The sequence below is a fragment of the Notolepis coatsorum genome (genome assembly GCF_963971535.1).
Source record: "Notolepis coatsorum genome assembly, chromosome: 2".
Lineage (NCBI taxonomy): Eukaryota > Metazoa > Chordata > Actinopteri > Aulopiformes > Paralepididae > Notolepis > Notolepis coatsorum.
In genome coordinates this window covers 165,788,190-165,809,407 of record NC_140166.1, presented here as the reverse complement: position 1 = coordinate 165,809,407, position 21,218 = coordinate 165,788,190, and the positions used below count along the sequence as shown (strand labels likewise).

At 47.8% G+C, this 21,218-nt stretch overlaps 1 protein-coding gene across 2 annotated transcripts in view; it reads left to right on the top strand.

The window, feature by feature from the left end:
* The window catches only part of podn (podocan), an 82,819-nt gene that overhangs the window by 43,393 nt on the left and 18,208 nt on the right, over positions 1 to 21,218 (top strand). For both annotated transcript variants that reach the window (XM_084338181.1, XM_084338180.1), the window contains 3 exons: positions 5,230 to 5,443; positions 16,069 to 16,512; positions 16,974 to 17,122. In XM_084338181.1, coding sequence (XP_084194307.1) covers positions 5,230 to 5,443; positions 16,069 to 16,512; positions 16,974 to 17,122 — 807 coding nt within the window. The remainder of the gene's footprint in view (positions 1 to 5,229; positions 5,444 to 16,068; positions 16,513 to 16,973; positions 17,123 to 21,218) is intronic.

Genomic DNA, 21,218 nt, shown 5'->3' with positions numbered 1-21,218 from the left:
ATCTCTGTGGGCGAAGCAAGCCATCGTCATGGTCCCAAAGGAGGACGCGATGTGTGGCGTTTCCTCCCGGTATTCTCTGGTGCCCGAGAAATCGGGGGGGGGGGGGGGGTGTCAGACCTATACTGGACCTGTCCCATGGAAGGTTCAGAATGTTGACCGTCTCCCACCTGTTAGACGCTGTCAGGTGGGGGCCTGGTTCTCCTCCATAGATCCTAGGGCTTACCTGCGCTTCCTTTGCAGGGCTTAGCGTACGAGTACCAGAGGCTGCCGTTCGGCTACTCTCTGGCTCCCCGCATCTTCACCAAGTGCGTGGAGACCACGCTGGGGCCTCTGTGTCCTCGGGGGTTACGAATTGTATTCTGCCCTGGACGACGTTCTGGTCCTTGGCCGGTCAGGGTAGATCGCCAGGTCTCATACCAGGCAGGTGGTGTCTCACCAGCCTGGGTTTTGCTGTAGACTGGAAGTAGAGTTCTCCTCTTCCCAGTCAACGGGTGGAGTACTTGGGCTTTTTCTAAGCTCAAGGTCTATATGGGCATCCCTCTCGGAGCGGCGGCGAGTGGTTGGGTTCTCGGCGCCCACGCCGTGATGCGCCTGCTTCTGGGGTCCCTCTTGGCCTCCTCTTCATGGGGAGGATACAGAGGTGGTTTTTTCCAGTATGGAAATGGACCCGGTGTGAGACATATGGAAGCGGCTGAAGGTTCCCATGTCAGTACTGGGGGACCTCGTCTTCTGGGGAGGGTCTGGTGCCCTCACCTGCGGGGTCCCCTTGGGCAGCAGGCTGTCACACATCACGGTCTTCACCGACGCCTCCCTCATGGCATGGGGGGGACGTGTTGGACCAACGCAGTAGGGGACAGCTGCCATGCTGCCCAGTCTGCGCTACATTCAATGTGTTGGGATTGAAGGCAGTCCTTCTGGTCCTCAAACGGCTCGACCACCTTGTGGTGGGCAAGCGTGTTTTGGTCAGGACGGACAACACAACGTCAGCATCGTATATTGTCAGACAGGGAGGAGTGCGCTCCCCCCGTCTGCACCGGGCGGCGGTCGTGCTCTGGGCATTCTCCATCTGCTCTGCCTGAGGGCTCTCCACATCCCCGGCACAGTGAATGTGGGTGCAGGTGTGATGTCGCAGGGCGGTCCTCACCCTGACGAGTGGGGACTACGTCCAGACATAGTCGGGCAGGTCTGGGACCGATTCCGTGGCCGTCCGGGATTCTGTACGCTTTCCTCCCCTTACACCTGATAGCTCAGCTGTTGGGGTGGGTACGTCGGGAGCCCGGGACTTGGTCCTGGTCGTGCCGGACCGGGGCTCAGCTGTGTGGTCCCCGGCCCTAATTCAGCTCTGTGTGGCCCCGCCGTGGCCTGTTCCGTGGTCACCGCGGGCCCTCTCTCAGGCACGCGGAACTCTGTTCTGCCTTCCTGTTCTGGGGCAGCCTCTAGGCTTGGCTGCTGACAGTGTGAATCTGGTGGGGATGCATCTTGACTATTCTGTAGTTAACGCTATCCGGTATGCGCACGCTCCGTCCTCTACTGCGGCTTACGCTGGGGAGTGGCGTATGGTCGAGTGTGGTGGCGGAACGTTGTTCAGCCACCCTCTCGTGGGACGTTCCTGCTTGGCGCTCTGCGTCTCAAGCCTGTGGAACGTTTCTCTGTCTCCGAGTGGGACCTCCAACTGGTCCTGGGCCGGTTGTCGGAGGCCCCGTTTGAGCCTCTTGAGCAGGCGCCATTGGATCTGCTGTCTTGAAGACCGCTTTCTTTTTGGCCATCACCTCCGCTAAACACGTGGGTGAGCTGTGTGCTCTCTCGGTGCGGCCTGAGTGCCTGTCTATTCGGGCCAATAGTGATGCGAGTCTGAGGCCTAATCCAGTCTATATCCAAAGAATATCCGGAGCTCTTTTCGCTCCAGGGATATTGTGATTCAGGCGTTTCATCTGCCTCCTCACACTAGTGGGTTAGAGGCGAGCCTTCATCTGTCATGTCCTGTCCGTGCTTTGGGGGTTTACCTCAATCGGACACAGGATCTCAGGGCTGCCGATCAACTGTTGTTTGTTACGGTGGCCCTCGCGCAGGTAAGGCACTGTCCAAGCAGCGCCTGTCCCATTGGTTGTGCGAGGGCATTGCCCTTTGCTACACGTTGGCTGGACAGGTCCCCCCTGGGGGTGTCAGGGCGCACTCCACTCATGGAGTGGTGGCCTCTGCCACCTTGTTAGGGGGGGCCTCGGTGGAGGACATCTGTGCTGCGGCCTCCTGGTCCTCCCCGGGTCCCTTTGTTAAGTTTTACCTCATGGACATGACTGGGGGTTCTGTCTCCCAGGCGGTTCTGAGGTCTGGGACCTCCCCTGCGTCCCGCCAGTCAGTGGGCTAGCAGGGGTGTGTGGTTGTGTGACACGGGGTGCTGTGTCACACGTGGTCCCGCCTGTACTGTGCGCTTTTAGGGGTTTCTGGTTCCCCTTTTTTCGCACTTTGGTGGAGTTGACTGCCTCCCCCCCTTCGTTAGGACGGGCGGATGGACGGTACTCCCCTCCTCCCTGGTAGTGGGGCTTACGGGCCCTCAGGGGGTACACTTGTCGGGTCACGCGTCTGCTCTGCCCCATATCTCATAATGGCAAGAGCGAGACGCGGTAACAGTATGATAATATAACGAAAGGTTATCCTATAACCTAGTTATATGAATACTGGCAGAGCGTCTCGCTCTCAGCGCCCTGAGGTCCCTTGGTTGGGTTTTCAATGTTGGAAACTTTTTTTTCCGAGGAAGGTAGAATGTGACCATGTCCGGCGTCTTATAGGAGGACGCTGGGGCGTGGCCTGGTCACGTGCATGGGTGCAAATAGTTTGTTCATGAGCACAGTAGGTGCTAGGAGATAAGTGTTATCTAATAATGGCAAGAGCGAGACGCTCTGCCAGTATTCATATAACTAGGTTATAGGATAACCTTTCGTTAAAGCCTGCCTACCATCCTTGTCTTCTCAAATAACTGCCATCATACACTCCTCCCTTACCTCTGGTCTTGTTCCATCTGCCCTCAAAACAGCTGCTATTATTCCCATATTAAAGAAACCTGGTGCAGACCCCAATATTCTAAATAATTTCCGGCCTATTTCTAATCTCCCATTTCTTGCCAAAATACTGGAAAAAACTGTGGCAGGTTCACACTCACCTCTCCAGCAACAATCTGTTTGAGCTATTTTAATCTGGTTTTCGATCTCTCCATAGCACTGAAACAGCCCTAGTTAAAATCACAAATGGCTGCCGATTCTGGTCTCCTCACTATACTCATACTTCTGGATCTCTCTGCAGCATTTGACACCATTTCACATTCCATTCTTCTAGACAGACTAACCTCCATTGGCATCAATCACTGGCACCCCTCTTCACTGGTTCAACTCATACCTCACAGGCCACACACAATATGTACAACTGAATGATGTCAAATCACACTCCACTTCAGTTACAACCGGTGTCCCCCAGGGTTCTGTTCTGGGCCCTCTCCTTTTCCTAATCTATCTCCTACCCCTTGGCAATATCTTCAGGAAATTTGGTCTGCAGTTTCACTGCTACGCGGATGACATCCATCTCTATTTTTTCACCAAACCTGACTCTGCACTCCCCGCCACCTCCATTACTGAATGTTTAAAGGAAATAAATGTATGGTTCACTAAACTAAACAGTGATAAAACCGAGGTACTCCTCATTGGTTCCAAATACCATAGCCAAATCCGACAGTTTTCCCCTCACCATTGACAACTCTACAGTCTTCCCTTCCCCTCAGGTTAAGAGTTTGGGTGTCAACCTCGATAGCACACTGTCATTCAAATCCCACATAAATAACATCACACGGTCGGTCTGCTTACTTCCATGTACGCAACATAAATCGTCTCCGCCCCTCACTTACACCTACCAGCACCGCTATTCTTGTTCACGCCCTGGTCACATCCCGCCTGGATTACTGTAACTCCCTCCTCAATGGTCTCCCACACAAATACCTCTATAAACTCCAACTGGTTCAAAAGTCAGCCGCCCAAATTATTACTAGAACTCCCTCCACCAACCACATCACTCCTGTTCTCCACCAACTTCACTGGCTGCCTGTTAATAATAATAATATCTTAAATTTATATAGGGCCTTTCAGGAGACCCAAGGCGCTTAACAGCTAAGGGAGGGGGACAGGGAACAACATAACAACAAAATATTAATCAAAAGGAAAGAAAGAAAGAAAACGAAAGAAAAAAGCCAGTGGAGGTGGATGAGGGTGGTGGTGATGTGGTGCCAGGACTTGGTGCGGGTGAGAACCCTGGCAGCAGAATTTTGGACATATGTTAAGTCACGCACTGACTACAAAGTATTACTACTCACCTTCAAGGCCCTCCATAACCTAGCCCTTCCTTATCTCACAGAACTTCTCCAGTCCTACACTCCCTCTCGATCACTCAGATCCTCCTCTTCCTTCCAACTTGTCACTCCCCCTTCCTGTCTGACTACCAAGACATCCGTGAAATAGATAACCTCCCCACCTTTGTTTCCTGTCTCAAAACACATCTGTTCATTCTGGCATATTCACTTTCATTTTAAGTTTATTATAACTGCTCCCATATGTAACTATGTAACTCTGTAATACTGTGTTTTTACTGTGTGTAATTGTATATGTTTTTAACCCTGTACGGCGACCTTGGGTGCTCAGAAAGGCGCCTTTAAATAAAATGCATTATTATTATTATTTTTATTATTATTATTATTATTATTATTATTATTATTATTATTATTATTATTATTATTATTATTATTATTATTATTATTATTATTATTATTATTATTATTATTATTATTATTATTATTATTATTATTATTATTATTATTATTATTATTACCCTTCCTGCTGACCTGTCATGTTATGTTAATAGACTGATTTGAACAACCTTTCTAAACTACATATAACATGTAATATAATATATATTATATATATATATATATATATATATATATATATATATATATATATATATATATATATATATATATATATATATATATATATATATATATATATATATATATATATATATATATATATATATATATATATATATATATATATATATAATGTAGATCTTTTGCAATCTAGGTCAGCAGAGGAGGCTGGCCCTGATGGCCCATCTCTGACTGCAGTTACTGGAATAATTATTTCTCTTGAATGATGATTTTTCTTTCTTCTTCCTCTCCTCCCGGTATAGCGGACTGAGCAACCTGGAGTTCCTGGACCTGTCTAACAACAACTTGAGCGTAGTCCCTATGGGGCTGCCTCGCAGTCTGGTGTTGCTCCACCTGGAGAAGAACAACATACGCAGCGTTCCCGCAGACGCCCTGATCCCTGTCCGCAACCTGGAGTACCTGCTTTTGCACAACAATCAGCTCCGCTCGCGCTCCATCCACCCTGCTGCCTTCCAGGTGCCGTATACACACTTCATGCTTCATGCGCTACTGCGCTCTTTACGCTTCAAGATGTGTTGAATACACATTGAATACTATTTAAACTACCACATCAAACAAGAGGTGGACGCGGGCAAATACTGCGGCATGGTCATGCTGGACCTACAAAAGGCCTTCGACACTGTCAATCACACCATTCTGTTTGACAAGCTAAAAGCAATTGGTTTTGATAGTCTATCAGTGAGCTGGATGCAATCCTACCTGGAGGGGAGAGAACAGATGGTGGAGGTAAACGGTACCCTACCCCCCCCCCCCCCCCCTCACAGTGAGCTGTGGTGTTCCACAAGGAAGCATACTAGGACCGCTACTGTTCCTAATTTATGCAAATGACATGTCGTCAGCTTGTGACTGCAACTTGTTCCTGTTTGCGGACGACTCAGCCCTGCTGGTTTCTGACAAGAACAAGTTACAGGTTGAAAAAACCCTCAGCTCGGAACTAGGCAAAATCTGCATATGGCTCGCTGATAACAAACTATCATTACACATGGGCAAAACAGAGTCCATTCTCTTCGGTTTAAATAACAAACTCAGCAAGACCGACGGCTTCTCAGTTACAGTGGGTGACAATATTGTCACAAGGAAAGAAGAAATTACCTACCTGGGCTCCATCCTAGAGGCAAATCTTTCCTGTGACAAAATGGCATCCAATGTAATAAAAAAAGTCAACCAACGAACTCGATTCTTGTACCGGATCTCCTCACTGGTAAACAAGAATACCCTGAAGACTCTGGCAGGAGCACTCATTCAAGGGTACTACAGTATGACTATGCTTGCACCTCATGGTACCAAAGCATCTCAAAGGCGTTAAAAACAAAATTACAAACATCTCAAAACAAACTGGTCAGACTACTGCTTGACCTTACTCCTAGAACCCACCTCACCACTGCCCACTTTGACAAACTAGGATGGCTTAGAGTAGACGACAGAGTACAGCAACTTGCAATGGGCCTGGTCTACAAGATACACTACACGACCAAGGTACCCATGTACATGTCAAAATACTTCCCAAAGGTCAGTGAATACCACGATCACAACACCAGACGGAGCTCCACAAATCATGTTAAACCCAGATTCGGCTCAAACAAGGGACTAAACACGTTTCGCAATTATGCCACATCAATGTGGAACGCCCTGCCCAAAGCTGTAAAGGAATGTGAATCACTACCCACTTTCAAAAACACTCTCAAAGAACACCTACGGGAGACTGCAATTCGAAACTGGCCCCTGTAAATGTCCTAACCCAACCCAATATACAGTAAATGACCAAGTATGGTTTTGTCAATATTCCAATGTACAGTTTTGCTTGTACAGTTGTACAGTGTCCCCCCCCCCACCCAACCACCTCCAATGTACAGTCCCCCCCCCACCCGCCCCCCCCACCACCTACCCTCCAATGTACAGTTTCTACGTCAAATGTATATACTCTCTTTTCTGGACTCTTTTTGTATCACAAACAGTACTGTATTTGCAAATCTGATATGTCATAAATGTATAGATGTAGCAGTACTGTCTATCTGTATGTCGTGTATGTCATATATGTTATGATGAATTGAAAATGGGGGACCCTGATGTAAACAAGACGAAAGTCTTTCTCTGGTCTGCATCCCCTTAACAATTGTATGTATGTACTGTACTGTACCCATTCTGCAATCTGTTAATAAAGTTTTCAATCAATCAATCAATCAATCAAACCAAAAAAGAAATTAGGACACGCCAGAAGCGCATGTCCCGTGAGCCGCCACTAGGGGCAGAACGGCTAATCGTGAATGAGTGAGTTAGAGTTACTGTTAGTGACATCATTGGTCATAGAGATACTGCTTGGCATCTTTCTTTTTATTTTGTATTGTATTTCATATTTATTATACCGTATTTATTATTTATAATACTGTACCGAGATAGGCAACAAGCACCCCATGTGTTTAGAGTTGGACTGAAAGGACAGATGGTACAGGACGTCCTGTTGAAAAAATATCATCTCCTCCCTACTGCACAGGTAGACATTGTGCTTGTTTGTGAATGTTCAGAAATCAACATGTAACAAAACTATTTAGATAAGGTAAGATATTCCTTTATTGATCCCCTTGGGGAAATTCAGGTATCATAGCAGCAAGGGGGGGGGGGGGTACAGGTATGGGCAATCAAATGATAGCAAAGATAAAAAATAAGCAGTGTAAACAATATAGTCTGTATGCCCTATCAGTTATATTATACATTACAATAAATATGGTTAATAACACTTAGAATCTGAATATATACTATGAGTAAGTAAAGTATACACTATACACAGGTGCAGTATACCTAAGTTACCATAACTGGCGTGATATACGCCGTACGTTATACATTGTAGTCCGTGCAGTTTAGGTGGTAAGAATCAGACACACTTAGTGATCAGACATTCCTAGTAGTTCTCGAGTTCTGCTGCCGTTAGTTCTCCTGCTGCTTTTATACTACAATACAATACAATACAATACTACTACTATAAGATAAGATATTCCTTTATTGATCCCCTTGGGGAAATTCAGGTATCATAGCAGCATGGGGGAGGGGGGAGGGGAGGTACAGGTAGTAGAAGACATACAGGTCACAGAATTATAGTACAGTGTGTAAAAAATTTAAATTTAATAAAAACGCAGTGTAAACAATATACAATATAGTTAGCTCTGAACATGCGCATATTGGCAACAAGGTGCAAGATGAGGGTATGTATGCCCTCTCAGTTATTTTGCCCTACAATAAATATGGTTACAATATATAATCTAATAATCTAATCTAATATATAATCTAAAGAAACTAAATGCTAAAATGCTAAACGCTAAATATATGCAATATATAATCTAGTAATCCAATAGTCTAAATCTAATCTAATATATAATAAAAAAAATGCTAAATGCTAAATATATGCAATATATAATCTGATAATCCAATAGTCTAAATCTAAATCTAATATATAATCTAAGAATGCTAAATTGATGAAGTAGACAGTATTCACATAAAGTGCGGTATGCATAGGTAAGTATATTGTCCTTTTAGGTGGGAGTCAGCTACTAGGTTCCTAGTAGTTGTAGTTGGATGTCTGGCAGCAGTCCCTGCCCACTGTGGAGTCTGATGGCCGCTGGTATGAAGGACTGGCCGAGGCGGTTAGTTAGGATACTATGTATTAGGGATGTTCGATATTGGCTTTTTTACCGATATCCGATATACCGATATTGTTCAAATGATGTAACTCCAGTTTGTGATGATGCTGAGACCCTTAGCTTGTGGTTTACTGACGCCTGTCAAACTACTATGGACACTGTTGCCCCTTTTAAGACCAGACAGCCCAGGGTTAAATCAGAGCCCTGGATGAATGATTTGACCCGCTCTGCGAAGCGTGAGTGCCGCAGAGCCGAGCGCAAATGGAAGAAGGACAAACTGCATGTATCTCTTCACACGCTAAGAGACTGCTGGCATCACTTCCAGAATATTGTACGGGAGGCTAGGACAACATATTTTGCTGACATTATCATGTCAAACTGCCATAAGCCCCGTGTATTGTTTAAGACCATCAATGATGTACTGAATGCACCACTGACTACCTGTGTGGAGGCCTCTCGTGCTGCCTGTGAAGGTTTCCTTAACTTCTTTATTGATAAGGTCTCCTCCATTAGGGCTTCTATTTCACCTCCTGCTTATGACCCCTCTGTTTTTGTCCCCAGCCCGCTGTATTTAACACATTTGTGCCCATGACGCTGTCTTCCTTACAGGAGGTCATTGGCAAAATGAAGCCATCGGGCTCCCCAGATGATGCTGTTCCACCTCGACTCTTTAAGGAAGTCTTCCCAGCTGTTGGGCCTACTGTACTCAACATTATAAATAGCAGCCTGTCCTCTGGTGTGGTCTCGGCACTTTTTAAACATGCGGTTGTGCAGCCCCTGATCAAGAAGCCTGGGCTTGATCCTGCAGCCATGTCAAATTTTAGGCCCATCTCTAAACTGCCATTTTTATCAAAGATCCTTGAGAAAATTGTCTATACTCAGCTAATGAATTTTTTAAACAAGCACAATATTCTCGAGGTTTTCCAATTTGGTTTTAAATCCCTGCACAGCACTGAGTCGGCACTTTTAAGAGTTTTTAATGACATATTTTTAGCCACTGATTCCAGTGACTGTGTTGTCCTGGTCCTTTTAGATCTGTCGGCCGCATTTGACACGGTGGACCATGACATTTTAATTGCCCGCCTTGAACAGTGGGTGGGCATCAGAGGCATAGCCCTTGAATGGTTCAAGTCCTACCTGGCAGATCGATCTTTTTGTGTCAAGCTCGAGGACTCTGTGTCCTCTACTGCCCCCCTATTGTATGGTGTACCCCAGGGCTCGATACTTGGTGCCGTCCTGTTCTCTATTTATTTATTGCCCCTTGGTTCCATCCTCAGAAAGCACGGCATTCCTTTTCACTGCTACGCTGATGACAGCCAGATCTATATGCCACTAAAAAAGTCTGGCTCCTTTTCCATAGAGCCGCTGATCAAATGTCTCGATGACATTAAATCCTGGATGGCATTGGATTTTTAAAATTTTTATGACAAAAAGACGGAGGTCATGGTTTTTGGTGGCCCCTCTGTGACCTCACTGCTAGATCTGGGTTCGCTGGCACAACATGTCAAGCCAATAGTAAAGAACTTAGGTGTAAAAATCGACCCAGACCTTAAATTTGACAGCCAGATCAAGGCCGTGGTCAAATCGAGCTTTTTCCAGTTGAGGCAGCTGGCCAAAATTAAGCCCATCCTACAGGCACAGCATTTTGAAGCAGTAATCCATGCATTTGTGACTACTAGGTTGGATTACTGCAATGCACTTTATATAGGGGTGAGTGGATCCTCAGTGGCTCGCCTTCAGATGGTGCAGAACGCCGCTGCACGTCTTTTAACTGGCACTCGTAAATATGACCACATCTCACCGATTTTATCCTCACTCCACTGGCTCCCCGTGCACTTTAGGATTCATTTTAAAATTATTTTATTTGCTTTTAAAGCTCTTCATGACCTTGCCCCACCCTACCTCTCTGAGCTGTTGCAGGTCTATACACCTTATTGCTCTCTCAGGTCAGCTGACCAGCTGCTCCTAGTAGTGCCTACAACTAGGCGTAAGCTCAGGGGGGACAGTTGTCACCCCCAAAATGTGGAATGAGCTGCCACTGCAGATTAGGCAGGCCTCATCACTTTCAAAGGCCCCGTTTCAAAGGCCTCCTTAAGACCCACCTTTTCTCTCTGGCTTTCGACACCATGTAGCTTGTTGATTTTATGATCTTATTGTCTTACTGTGTTGTTGTTGTATCGTTTTGTTACTGTGTCCTTTGCTTTTAAATATATATATATTTTTTTATCAATTTTTTTTATTATTATTTACATGAAACAAGACAACACATTAATCACAATCACAATACACAGAACTTCACAGGAGAATAACAAAAACAATAATAATACAGAAATAACAATTTATAAATTATAAAGACAAAAAGAAAAGAGAACAGAGTTCAACCTTTTTTAAATTTTAAATTCAAGGGGTACTATCTAATAAATGACCAAATAGTGAAGAAATAGTTAAATAGCTGCCCCCCAATAAAATCCCCAGTTAAATTCAAGACATCACAAAAGACAAGACAGACAAGACATTTCCTCCTCCCCCTCCCACGAGACCACCGGACTCCCCCGAACAAGCACCCCAACCCCGCTCAGCCGCACACGGCGGTCCTGACCTTCTCAGCTGCTGCGAACCACAGGTCAATCCCAGCCTGCCCCACCCCAATCAGCCGCGCCGTGGATATCTCAAGATAGATCACATCCAACAGTGTTAGGGACCAGTTAATCACTGTGAGCTTCTCAGGCTCCTTCCATCTCAATGCTATTAGCTTCTTCGCTGCTGTGACGCCCGCTAGGACAACCCTTTTCAGTTGTACGGATGCGGGTAGTGTTGTTATATCGTTCAGGAGTAGCGTAACAGCTGTGAATGGGATAGTTAAGCCACACAGATCTGAAAGTTTGTCCGTTATTGACCTCCAGAAGCGGGCCACTGGTGGGCAATCCCAATACATATGCATATAAGTGCCAGTGGCCTTTTGAGAGCACAACGTGCACCGAGAGTCGGTTATCAGACCCATAGCAAATAGCTTCCTAGGTGTAAGATAGGTCCTATGAATATAATTAAAATTAATTTGCTGGTGATTGGGGTTGCGGGAAGACAATGCCACATTTGCCCAAACATCAACCCAGTCAAACTCGGGGTCCAACTCCCGGATATCCACACGCCAGATTGTATCCAATGATACATTTTTATACGTGGATTGAATTAAGAGCGTATAAAAGTCTGAGACAAACACTCTGGAGGTCGTCCTGTCCACTATGAGCCTGAGGAAGGGGTGTGGGTGCAAAGCTTGAGCCCACGGCACGCCATGCGCCCTCAGCGCTGACCTTAGTTGAAGGTAAAGAAAGAAGGACTCGCCGGGAAGATCATAAAATTCTCTTAAGTCCTGAAACGCACGGAGGCCGTTCTTATCATAAATATCCTCCAGAGTATGAACTCCCCTTCTTTGCCATTGAGGAATATTAACCGGCTTGTGCCCAACAAGTAATTGCTGGTTATAAAAAATTGGAGAGTCCAGGTGCCATGGGCATTTAACCCCACACGACGTCTGTACATTACGCCACGTTTGGATCACGTGAGTTATGATCGGTCCATACCTCAGTCGGCATTTCGAAATAGGGATAGTGGAGTACACCACATCCTGCAATCTTAGCGGTGAGACCGCCGCCGCTTCTAAGGAGCGCCAAGATACAGCATCTACAGGGTCTAGCCAGCACATCAGAGGTCTCAGTGAAAAGGACCAGAAATAAAGCTTAAAATCAGGGATTGCGAGGCCCCCATCTTGTTTCCTACGTTGAGTAGTAGCTCTTTTGATTCTCGGGCGTTTGTTATTCCAGATAAACTTAGATACCATCGATTGTACCTTGCGCCAGTGGTCTATTGGAGGGGGCAGGGGGAGCATTGAGCTAACAAAATTTATCCTAGGCAGGACATTCATTTTGATTATGGAAGCCCGGGCTTGTAAGGAGTTAGGAAGGGACGACCATCTGTCTAGATCCTGGCGTATTTTATCATAAGTACCCGTGAAGTTGTACTTAGTAGTTTGACTCAGCGTGGGGAATATCTCTATGCCTAAGTATTTAAAATGTTCCACTATGGGGATATCAGCTGGTAGTCGCACCGCCTTGGCCAGCTCATTAAGAGGTAGGCAGGCTGATTTGTTCCAGTTAATCTTAAAGCCTGACAATTTACCAAAGTCGTCGATTATTCCCAGTAATTTTGTGGCCGACCGGGAAGGGTCGTCCATAAAAATCAGTAGGTCATCCGCATAGAGAGCAATTTTGTGTGGTGTATTATTGATCATTATGGGGACGATGTCCTCCGATTGCCTAATAAATTGGGCCAATGGTTCGAGGGAAAGCGCGAATAGTCCTGGGCTCAGAGGACAACCCTGTCTAGAAGATCTGGAGACTGGAAAAAGTGTGGAACAGTTTTTGCCTGTCAGTATCATTATCTTACCCCTCTGCATTTCCGCAATCGTCTCCCTTAGTTCCATAAGAGTGATCGGTTTCCCCAGTTCCTTAGCCTCTTCCTCAGAAATGTGGGGTATCTCAAGCCCGCCAATGAACGATTCAAATTTAGAGTTATCGAAATTAACCTCTGAGCTATATAACTGTGAGTAAAACTCTTTAAAAGTGTCATTGATCTTTTTCGAATCAGTAGTGACTGTACCCTGTCGCGTCTTGATCGAAGGGATATCCGAGAAATGATCATTCGAGCATATTTTCATTGCCAATAGATGGCTAGGCCTGGAACCATGAAAGTAGTAATTTTGCCTTGTCCTATGTATCAAGAACTCAGACTGTTGTTTAAGTATGGAGTTTATTTCTTTCTTGACTATCTTATGTTGTGTGTTTAGTCGTTCACTATAGTTAGTTTGCAAAGATGCGTATAGGTCCGCATATAATGTTTCCAGTCCTTCTAGTTTTTTTGATTTACGCAAATTGGAGGCGAAAAGTGTGACATGACCCCTGATAAATCCTTTCAATGCGTTCCACAGGACCCTGGGGTCTTCGACCGTGCCAACATTGATCTGCAAGAATTCAGCTAGTTTACTCCTGAACTCAGAACAGAAATCATCGTTCTTTAATAAGGTTGAGTTAAAACGCCACCTGGGAGCTCTCGTGGAGAGCCTGCCAAAGGTTGCCATAATGAAAATCCCCTTGTGGTCCGAGAGAGCCAGGGGAACCAATGAGACGTCGAAACTATCAAACATATTAGGGGACGCGAATGCATAGTCAAGTCAAGTCAAGTCAAGAGTTTTAATTGTCACGGCATACAGGTATACAATGAAATGCGGGTGGTCTTGCCCGCAACGATGTGCAATACAGTGGTACATATAATAGAATCAAAAGAAGAAAACAACAGAAGAAAACAACATTGTGCAGTAACAGGTAACAGGTAACATGGAGTGACATCTCGGTATCTGTACATAGTTATTTACAGAGCATATGGGACATGCTAGTTAGCTTTGGTAGTGCAATACACTGTTCCTGTTATTCTAATTTAAAGTGTCCTTTCCTTTGGCCATAAGTGTGCGTGTGTGCGACATGAGTGTGTGCCCGCTCATGTTAAAGTGTTAAGTGGCTGCTCGTGTGTGAGCGTGCACAGTGTGCGTGTCGTGTGTGTGTTCATGTGTGCTTGTGTGTGGACAGTTCAATGTTCTGAGCACTCAATGTTCATTGTTCATGGCTCTGATGGCCTGGGGGAAGAAGCTGAGCCTAAGCCGCTCTGTCCTAGTAGCTGGGGTTCGCAGGCGTCTGCCTGACCTCAGCAGCTGAAACAGGCTGTTATTGGGGTGGTGAGGGTCTTTCATTATCCTGCAGGCTCTGGATTTGCACCTCTTGTTGTATAGAACCTGCAGGGGGGGTAGTGCAATACCCGTGGTACGCTCGGCTGAGCGCACCACTCTCTGTAGGGCCTTCTTGTCCTGTGCCGTGCTGTTTCCATACCAGGCAGTGATGTTTCCGGTCAGGATGCTCTCTACAGCTCCTGAGTAGAAGGACTGGAGTATCTTTCCCGATACTCTGAACTTCCTTAACTGTCTCAGGTGGTAGAGGCGCATAGTCTATTCGAGAGAAGGTTTTGTGTCTGGCTGACAGGTGAGAGTAATCCTTGAGGGTGGGATTGGATATGCGCCATAGGTCTGCGAGCCCCGTGTCCTGGGCCCACATCCTGAGGGCCTTAGAGGACCGTTTTTGGTCGCTTGTTTCAGAGGACCCGGACCTATCCATCTCCGCATCCCAGCACGCATTAAAATCGCCACCCACAATGAGAGTGTATCCAGTGGGAGGACATCTTTCCCCAGTATTTTCTGCAACAATTCCGGCATGGTCTCCGAGAGACGGCCTCCCTCACTGCCCTCCGGTACACCAACAATCCTGATGTTGTAGCGTCTCTCCCGGGACTGCATTTCCACAATTACCGACTGTAGTTTGGCAACTTCAGCCTGCCTAGCCAGCAGGGAGCCCTCCAGACACGCCAGCCTCTCGCCCTGTAGTGAGGCCTCTGTCGTTAGCGTGGCTAGTTCGTTAGCATTAGCCGTGGAGGCAGCATGTAGCGACTCCATCTTCTCCCTCAACGGATCGACCGCCATCCTAATTTCCTCTGTCATCTCTCGATGAAGGGTATCAAAAAATTCCGCCTGCACTTTTCTTTGCGTTTCAGCGAAGCGTACCTCAAAGTCTGCATGGAGTTTGGTCATGACCGAGAGAACAGCTTCACTTATCTCACTGATACCGGGCGACGGCGAGGGTAGACCCGGTGGCAGTTTGCCGACTGGAGTGCTCATGGATCTGGTCTCCACCGACATCGTAGAAAGTTGAAAAAAGTCGATGAAAGTAGTTGAAACTCGACGACTCAACAAGCAGACAAATAACAAATAAAAATAAAATAAAGACTAATGGGGAGAAAAGTGTATTTTGCACGATAGAAGGGAGCTCTCGTGAAACACGTCTCACTCCATGAACGCCTGGCTCCGCCCCCTGCCGCTTTTAAATATTTTTGATCTATTTAAATTTGTATTGCTGCCTGTTACCTTTTTTTTTTCTCTGTTTTGGTACTCTTGTTTTTTTAAATCTATTTTTAGTGCTACTTATAATTTTTAATATGCTCCCTCTGTACAGCACTTTGTGCCCTGTGGCTGTTAAAGCGTTTTATAAATAAAGTTGGATTGGATTGGATTGGATTGTCCAACTCTTAATTTCCGATACCGATATCAACCCATACCGATATATTATCCATACTTTTCACAATAAATAAAATGAGAATGTGCTCTTACTTGCTTGCCTGGGTAAATAAAGGTTAAATAAATGTAAAAAAAGAAAGAATATTTTTTTTGAAAACCGATACCGATAATTTCCGATACTACATTTTAATACCAACATCGGCAGATAATATCGGTAGGCCAATAATATCGGACATCCCTACTATGTATCCTTACGAATCTTTGCTGTTTTTCCCCAGGGCCTGAAGAAGCTCCACACCCTCCACATGTACAACAACCAGCTGGAGCGCATCCCCAGGGGGCTGCCTCGCCGGGCCAAGACGCTCATGCTGCTCCACAACTACATTGCGGAGATCGGCCGCAACGACCTGGTCATGCTCTACACCCTGACGGAGCTCAACCTCAGCTACAATCGCCTGACCAGCGCCAAGGTGAACCGAGAGGCCTTCAGAAAGCTGCGTATGCTGGAGACCCTGGACTTGTCGGGGAACAGCCTCCATTCCATGCCCTCGGGCCTTCCCCGTACCCTGCAGCTGCTGAAGATCAAGGACAACCAGCTGAGCATCATCCCGGAGGGGGCGCTGACGGGCATGATGAAGCTGAAAGAGATCAACCTGAGCAACAACCGGCTGAAGCTCAACTCCATCTACCAGGGCTGTTGGATGGAGCTCAGTGCACTAACAGTGAGTGGAGAGTGACGATTGTCATATAATATCGTGTCACATCAGGACCGTATTGTGATGATACATTATGATAGCGAGATATCATTGGGCACAATAATTATTTTCAACAACCGCATGTTAACTTATTTCCACTACTTTTTTGAAAATGTTTTATTAGGTCTTCAATATTTGAGGGTATTTCATTTGAAAATAACACAGGTTTGGTTTGATCACACTTAATCAGCCATCATGCAGTTCAGTCCAGTGCGATGGACAGCCATTGGATTATTCATCTTGTGATTTTTATCATCATGATACATTCCAGATGATTATCTCGATGGGAATTTCTTCCACAGCCCAGCCCTTATTTAAATGAGCATATTTCATTGTTTCATTGTACGGCAAACTGTGCACATGACAATAAAACAATCTTGAATCTTGAATCTATGGTATCTATTTGAATACTCATCTTGTTCTTTCAGACTCTGGACCTGTCTGGGAACCAGTTTTCACACATCCCCTCCGACCTGCCAGAGTCCCTGGAGTATCTGCACCTGCAGAGTAACCGCATCTCCAGTGTCCCGGCTACGGCTTTTGAAGGCACGCCGAACATCAAAGGCATCTTCCTCCGGTGAGAGACTTCTGTGGTTTATCACACTTGTGCAGCGCAAAGCTGTCACCCCACCTAGCTGCCACGCCACCTAGATGCCATCCGACCTAGCTGCCACGCCACCTAGCTGCCACCCCACCTAGCTGCCATCCAACCTAGCTGCCACACCACCTAGCTGCCACCCCACCTAGCTGCCATCCAACCTAGCTGCCATCCAACCTAGCTGCCACACCACCTAGCTGCCACACCACCTAGCTGCCACACCACCTAGCTGCCACCCCACCTAGCTGCCATCCAACCTAGCTGCCACACCACCTAGCTGCCACACCACCTAGCTGCCACCCCACCTAGCTGCCATACCACCTAGCTGCCACCCAACCTAGCTGCCACTCCACCTAGCTGCCAGCCCACCTAGCTGCCACTCCACCTAGCTGCCATCCCACCTAGCTGCCACACCACCTAGCTTCCACCTAGCTACCACGCCACCTAGCTGCCACGCCACCTAGCTGCCACGCCACCTAGCTGCCATCCCACCTAGCTGCCACACCACCTAGCTGTCACCCCACCTAGCTGCCACACCACCTAGCTGCCACACCACCTAGCTGCCACACCACCTAGCGGCCACACCACCTAGCTGTCACCCTACCTAGCGGCCACCCCCACCTAGCTGCCATTCTACCTAGCTGCCACTCTACCTAGCGGCCACACCACCTAGCTGTCAACCCACCTAGCTGCCATCCCACCTAGCTGCCACACAACCTAGCTGTCACCCCACCTAGCTGCCACGCCACCTAGCTGCCACGCCACCTAGCTGCCACACCACCTAGCTGTCACCCTACCTAGCGGCCACCCCCACCTAGCTGCCATTCTACCTAGCTGCCACTCTACCTAGCGGCCACACCACCTAGCTGTCAACCCACCTAGCTGCCATCCCACCTAGCTGCCATCCCACCTAGCTGCCACACAACCTAGCTGTCACCCCACCTAGCTGCCACGCCACCTAGCTGCCACGCCACCTAGCTGCCATCCCACCTAGCTGCCATCCCACCTAGCTTCCACACCACCTAGCTGCCACACCACCTAGCTGCCACCGAGCGGCCACACCACCTAGCTGTCATTCTACCTAGCTGCCACTCTACCTAGCGGCCACGCCACCTAGCTGTCACTCCACCTAGCTGTCATCCCACCTAGCTGCCACCCCACCTAGCTGCCACACCACCTAGCTGCCACCCCACCTAGCTGCCACAACACCTAGCTGCCACCCCACCTAGCTGCCACACCACCTAGCTGCCACACCACCTAGCTGCCACAACACCTAGCTGCCACACCACTTAGCTGCCACGCCACCTAGCTGTCACTCCACCTAGCTGTCATCCCACCTAGCTGCCACCCCACCTAGCTGCCACACCACCTAGCTGCCACCCCACCTAGCTGCCACACCACCTAGCTGCCACCCCACCTAGCTGCCACAACACCTAGCTGCCATACCACCTAGCTGCCATTCCACCTAGCTGCCACACCACCTAGCTGCCACCCCACCTAGTGGTCACACCACCTAGCGGTCACACCACCTAGCGGCCACTCCACCTAGCTGCCACCCCACCTAGCTGCCACACCACCTAGTGATCACACCACCTAGCTGCCATTCCACTGCTAAAAAGATTTTTTATTTGTATTGTTTTTCAGTGCGGAGTTCTTGTGCCAAATTTACATTTAGTCATTTAGCTGACGCTTTTATCCAAAGCGACTTACAAGTTCTGTACGACAAGTCATCAGGAAGGGTACAACTCTATCAGCTGAGTAACAATGTTCATCAAAGGGTTGTGTGTTACAGTGTAGGTTAGTTTATTAGGACAAGTGCATGACAGTAAGGTTAGTTGGGGTTAGATTTTTTATTTTTATTTAATTTTTTCCATTATTTCAGATAATGGTTGAAGAAGTGCGTCTTTAGTCGACAGCGAAAGATTGGACGGGATTCGGCTGTCCTAACTGGGGTGGGTAGTTCATTCCACCATTGTGGGGCAAGGACTGAGAATAGGCGGCTTCTCTTTGATGACCCTCCCAGAGCTTGGATAGGAGTAGGTCTGAGGCGGCCAGAAGATGCAGAGCGTAGGGGTCATGAGGGTGTGTAGTTAGAGACCATTGACCGGAGGTAGGCGGGAGCGGTTCCCTTTGCCGCACGGTATGCTAGGTCGAGGGCCTTGAAGCGGATACGTGCAGCAATGGGGAGCCAGTGCAGGTCCCTAAGAAGTGGGGTGACATGGGCAGACTTCGGTAGATTTGAGATCAGGCGGGCCGCTGCGTTTTGAATGAGTTGAAGAGGCTTGGTGGCAGTGGCCGGGAGGCCAGCGAGCAGTGCGTTGCAGTAGTTGAGGCGGGAGATGACTGTTGATTGGACGAGGAGTTGGGTGGCTTCTTTTGTCAGGAAGGGGCGGATCCTTCTGACGTTGCTCAGGAGGAATCTGCAGGTTCTGGTTGTCGCTGCGATGTGAGCAGAGAAGTTCAACTGGTCGTCGAGGACAACACCAAGGTTCTTGTTGGTCGGGGACGCCGTCACAGCTGTATTCTCGACTGTGATGGAAAGGTCGGTCAGGGGGGAGGATTTGCCCGGCAGGTGGAGCAATTCTGTTTTGCTTAGGTTCAGTTTGAGGTGGTTGGTCGTCATCCAGGCGGAGATGTTGGACAGACAGGCCGAGATCCGCTCAGAGACGTGGATATCTAAGGGAGGGAAGGAGAGGAAGAGTTGAGTATCATCGGCATAACAATGATATGAGAAGCCATGAGATGTGATAATGTTACCCAGTGATTTAGTGTAGAGGGAGAAAAGAAGGGGTCCTAGGACCAAGCCCTGGGGGACACCCGTCCGCAGGCGGCGGGTGGCCGACAGGGTCCCTCTCCATGACACTTGGTAGGAGCGGTCATTGAGGTATGATGTCAGCCATGTCAGCGCAGATCCAGCCACTCCCATTCCTGCGAGGGCCGCGAGGAGGATCTGATGGTTGACTGTGTCGAAGGCTGCAGATAGATCTAGGAGAATCAGGACAGAGGAGAGGCCTTTCGCTTTTGCTAAGTGAAGTGCCTCTGTGACCGCAATGAGGGCCGTTTCTGTGGAGTGGCCAGTCCGGAAGCCAGACTGATTAGGGTCTAGGAGATCATTCTGTAAGAGATAAGCAGTAAGTTGGTTGGATACAGCACGTTCAAGTGTTTTAGAAAGGAAGGAGAGAAGAGAGACAGGATGATAGTTGCCTATGACGGTGGGATTCAGGGTTGGTTTTTTTATGAGGGGCGTGACTCTGGCTTGTTTTAGGGAGGTGGGGACCACCCCCGAGTTGAGTGAGGAGTTGATGGTTGCAGTTAGGAATGGGAGGATGTCCGGTGCTATGGTCTGGAGGAGTGGGGAGGGTAGCTGGTCCAGCTGGCATGTAGTCGGACGGTTCGATGTTACCAGTGTCAGGGTCTCGGCTTCTGTAATGGGAGAGAAAGATGACAGAGTGAAGGATGAGGTTCTCGATTCAGTGTTTGGAATGGGTGGGGGTTGGGAGAAGGAGCTGCGGATGTTCTCCACTTTTTTCTCAAAGAAGATCGCAAAGTCTTCAGCAGAGAAAGATGAGGGAGGAGGGGGTGGGGGGGGAGTGAGGGGGGAGGACATGGTAGTATGCAGTTTGCGAAGATTCTTGGCAGAGGCCTCGATCCTATGGTGAAAGAAAGAAGCTTTGGCATTAGTAATGGTTTTGGAGAATGTTAACAAGAGGTTGTGATATGTGTCGATGTCAGCAGTGAGGCGTGACTTTCTATACTTCCTCTCAGCCGCTCTCAGGACCTGTCTTTGTTCTCTCGCTGCATCTGTCAGCCATGGACTGGGTGGGGAACGGCCGGCAGGTTTCTGAACGAGGGGACAGAGCTTGTCGAAGGAGGTTGCAAGGGATGAGAGGACGGTGGAGGTTGCCATCTCTGTGGGGAGAGCAGAGAAGGTGTCACTCAAAGGTAGAGTGGATAGTATGTCAGAGGAGAGGGTGGAGGCGGATAGGGAGGGCAGGTTGTGTCTGAGTGAGACGATTTGAGTTGGGGTGAAGACCTTTCAGTTAAGCATGAAAGTTAGTGAGAAGGATATGAAGGA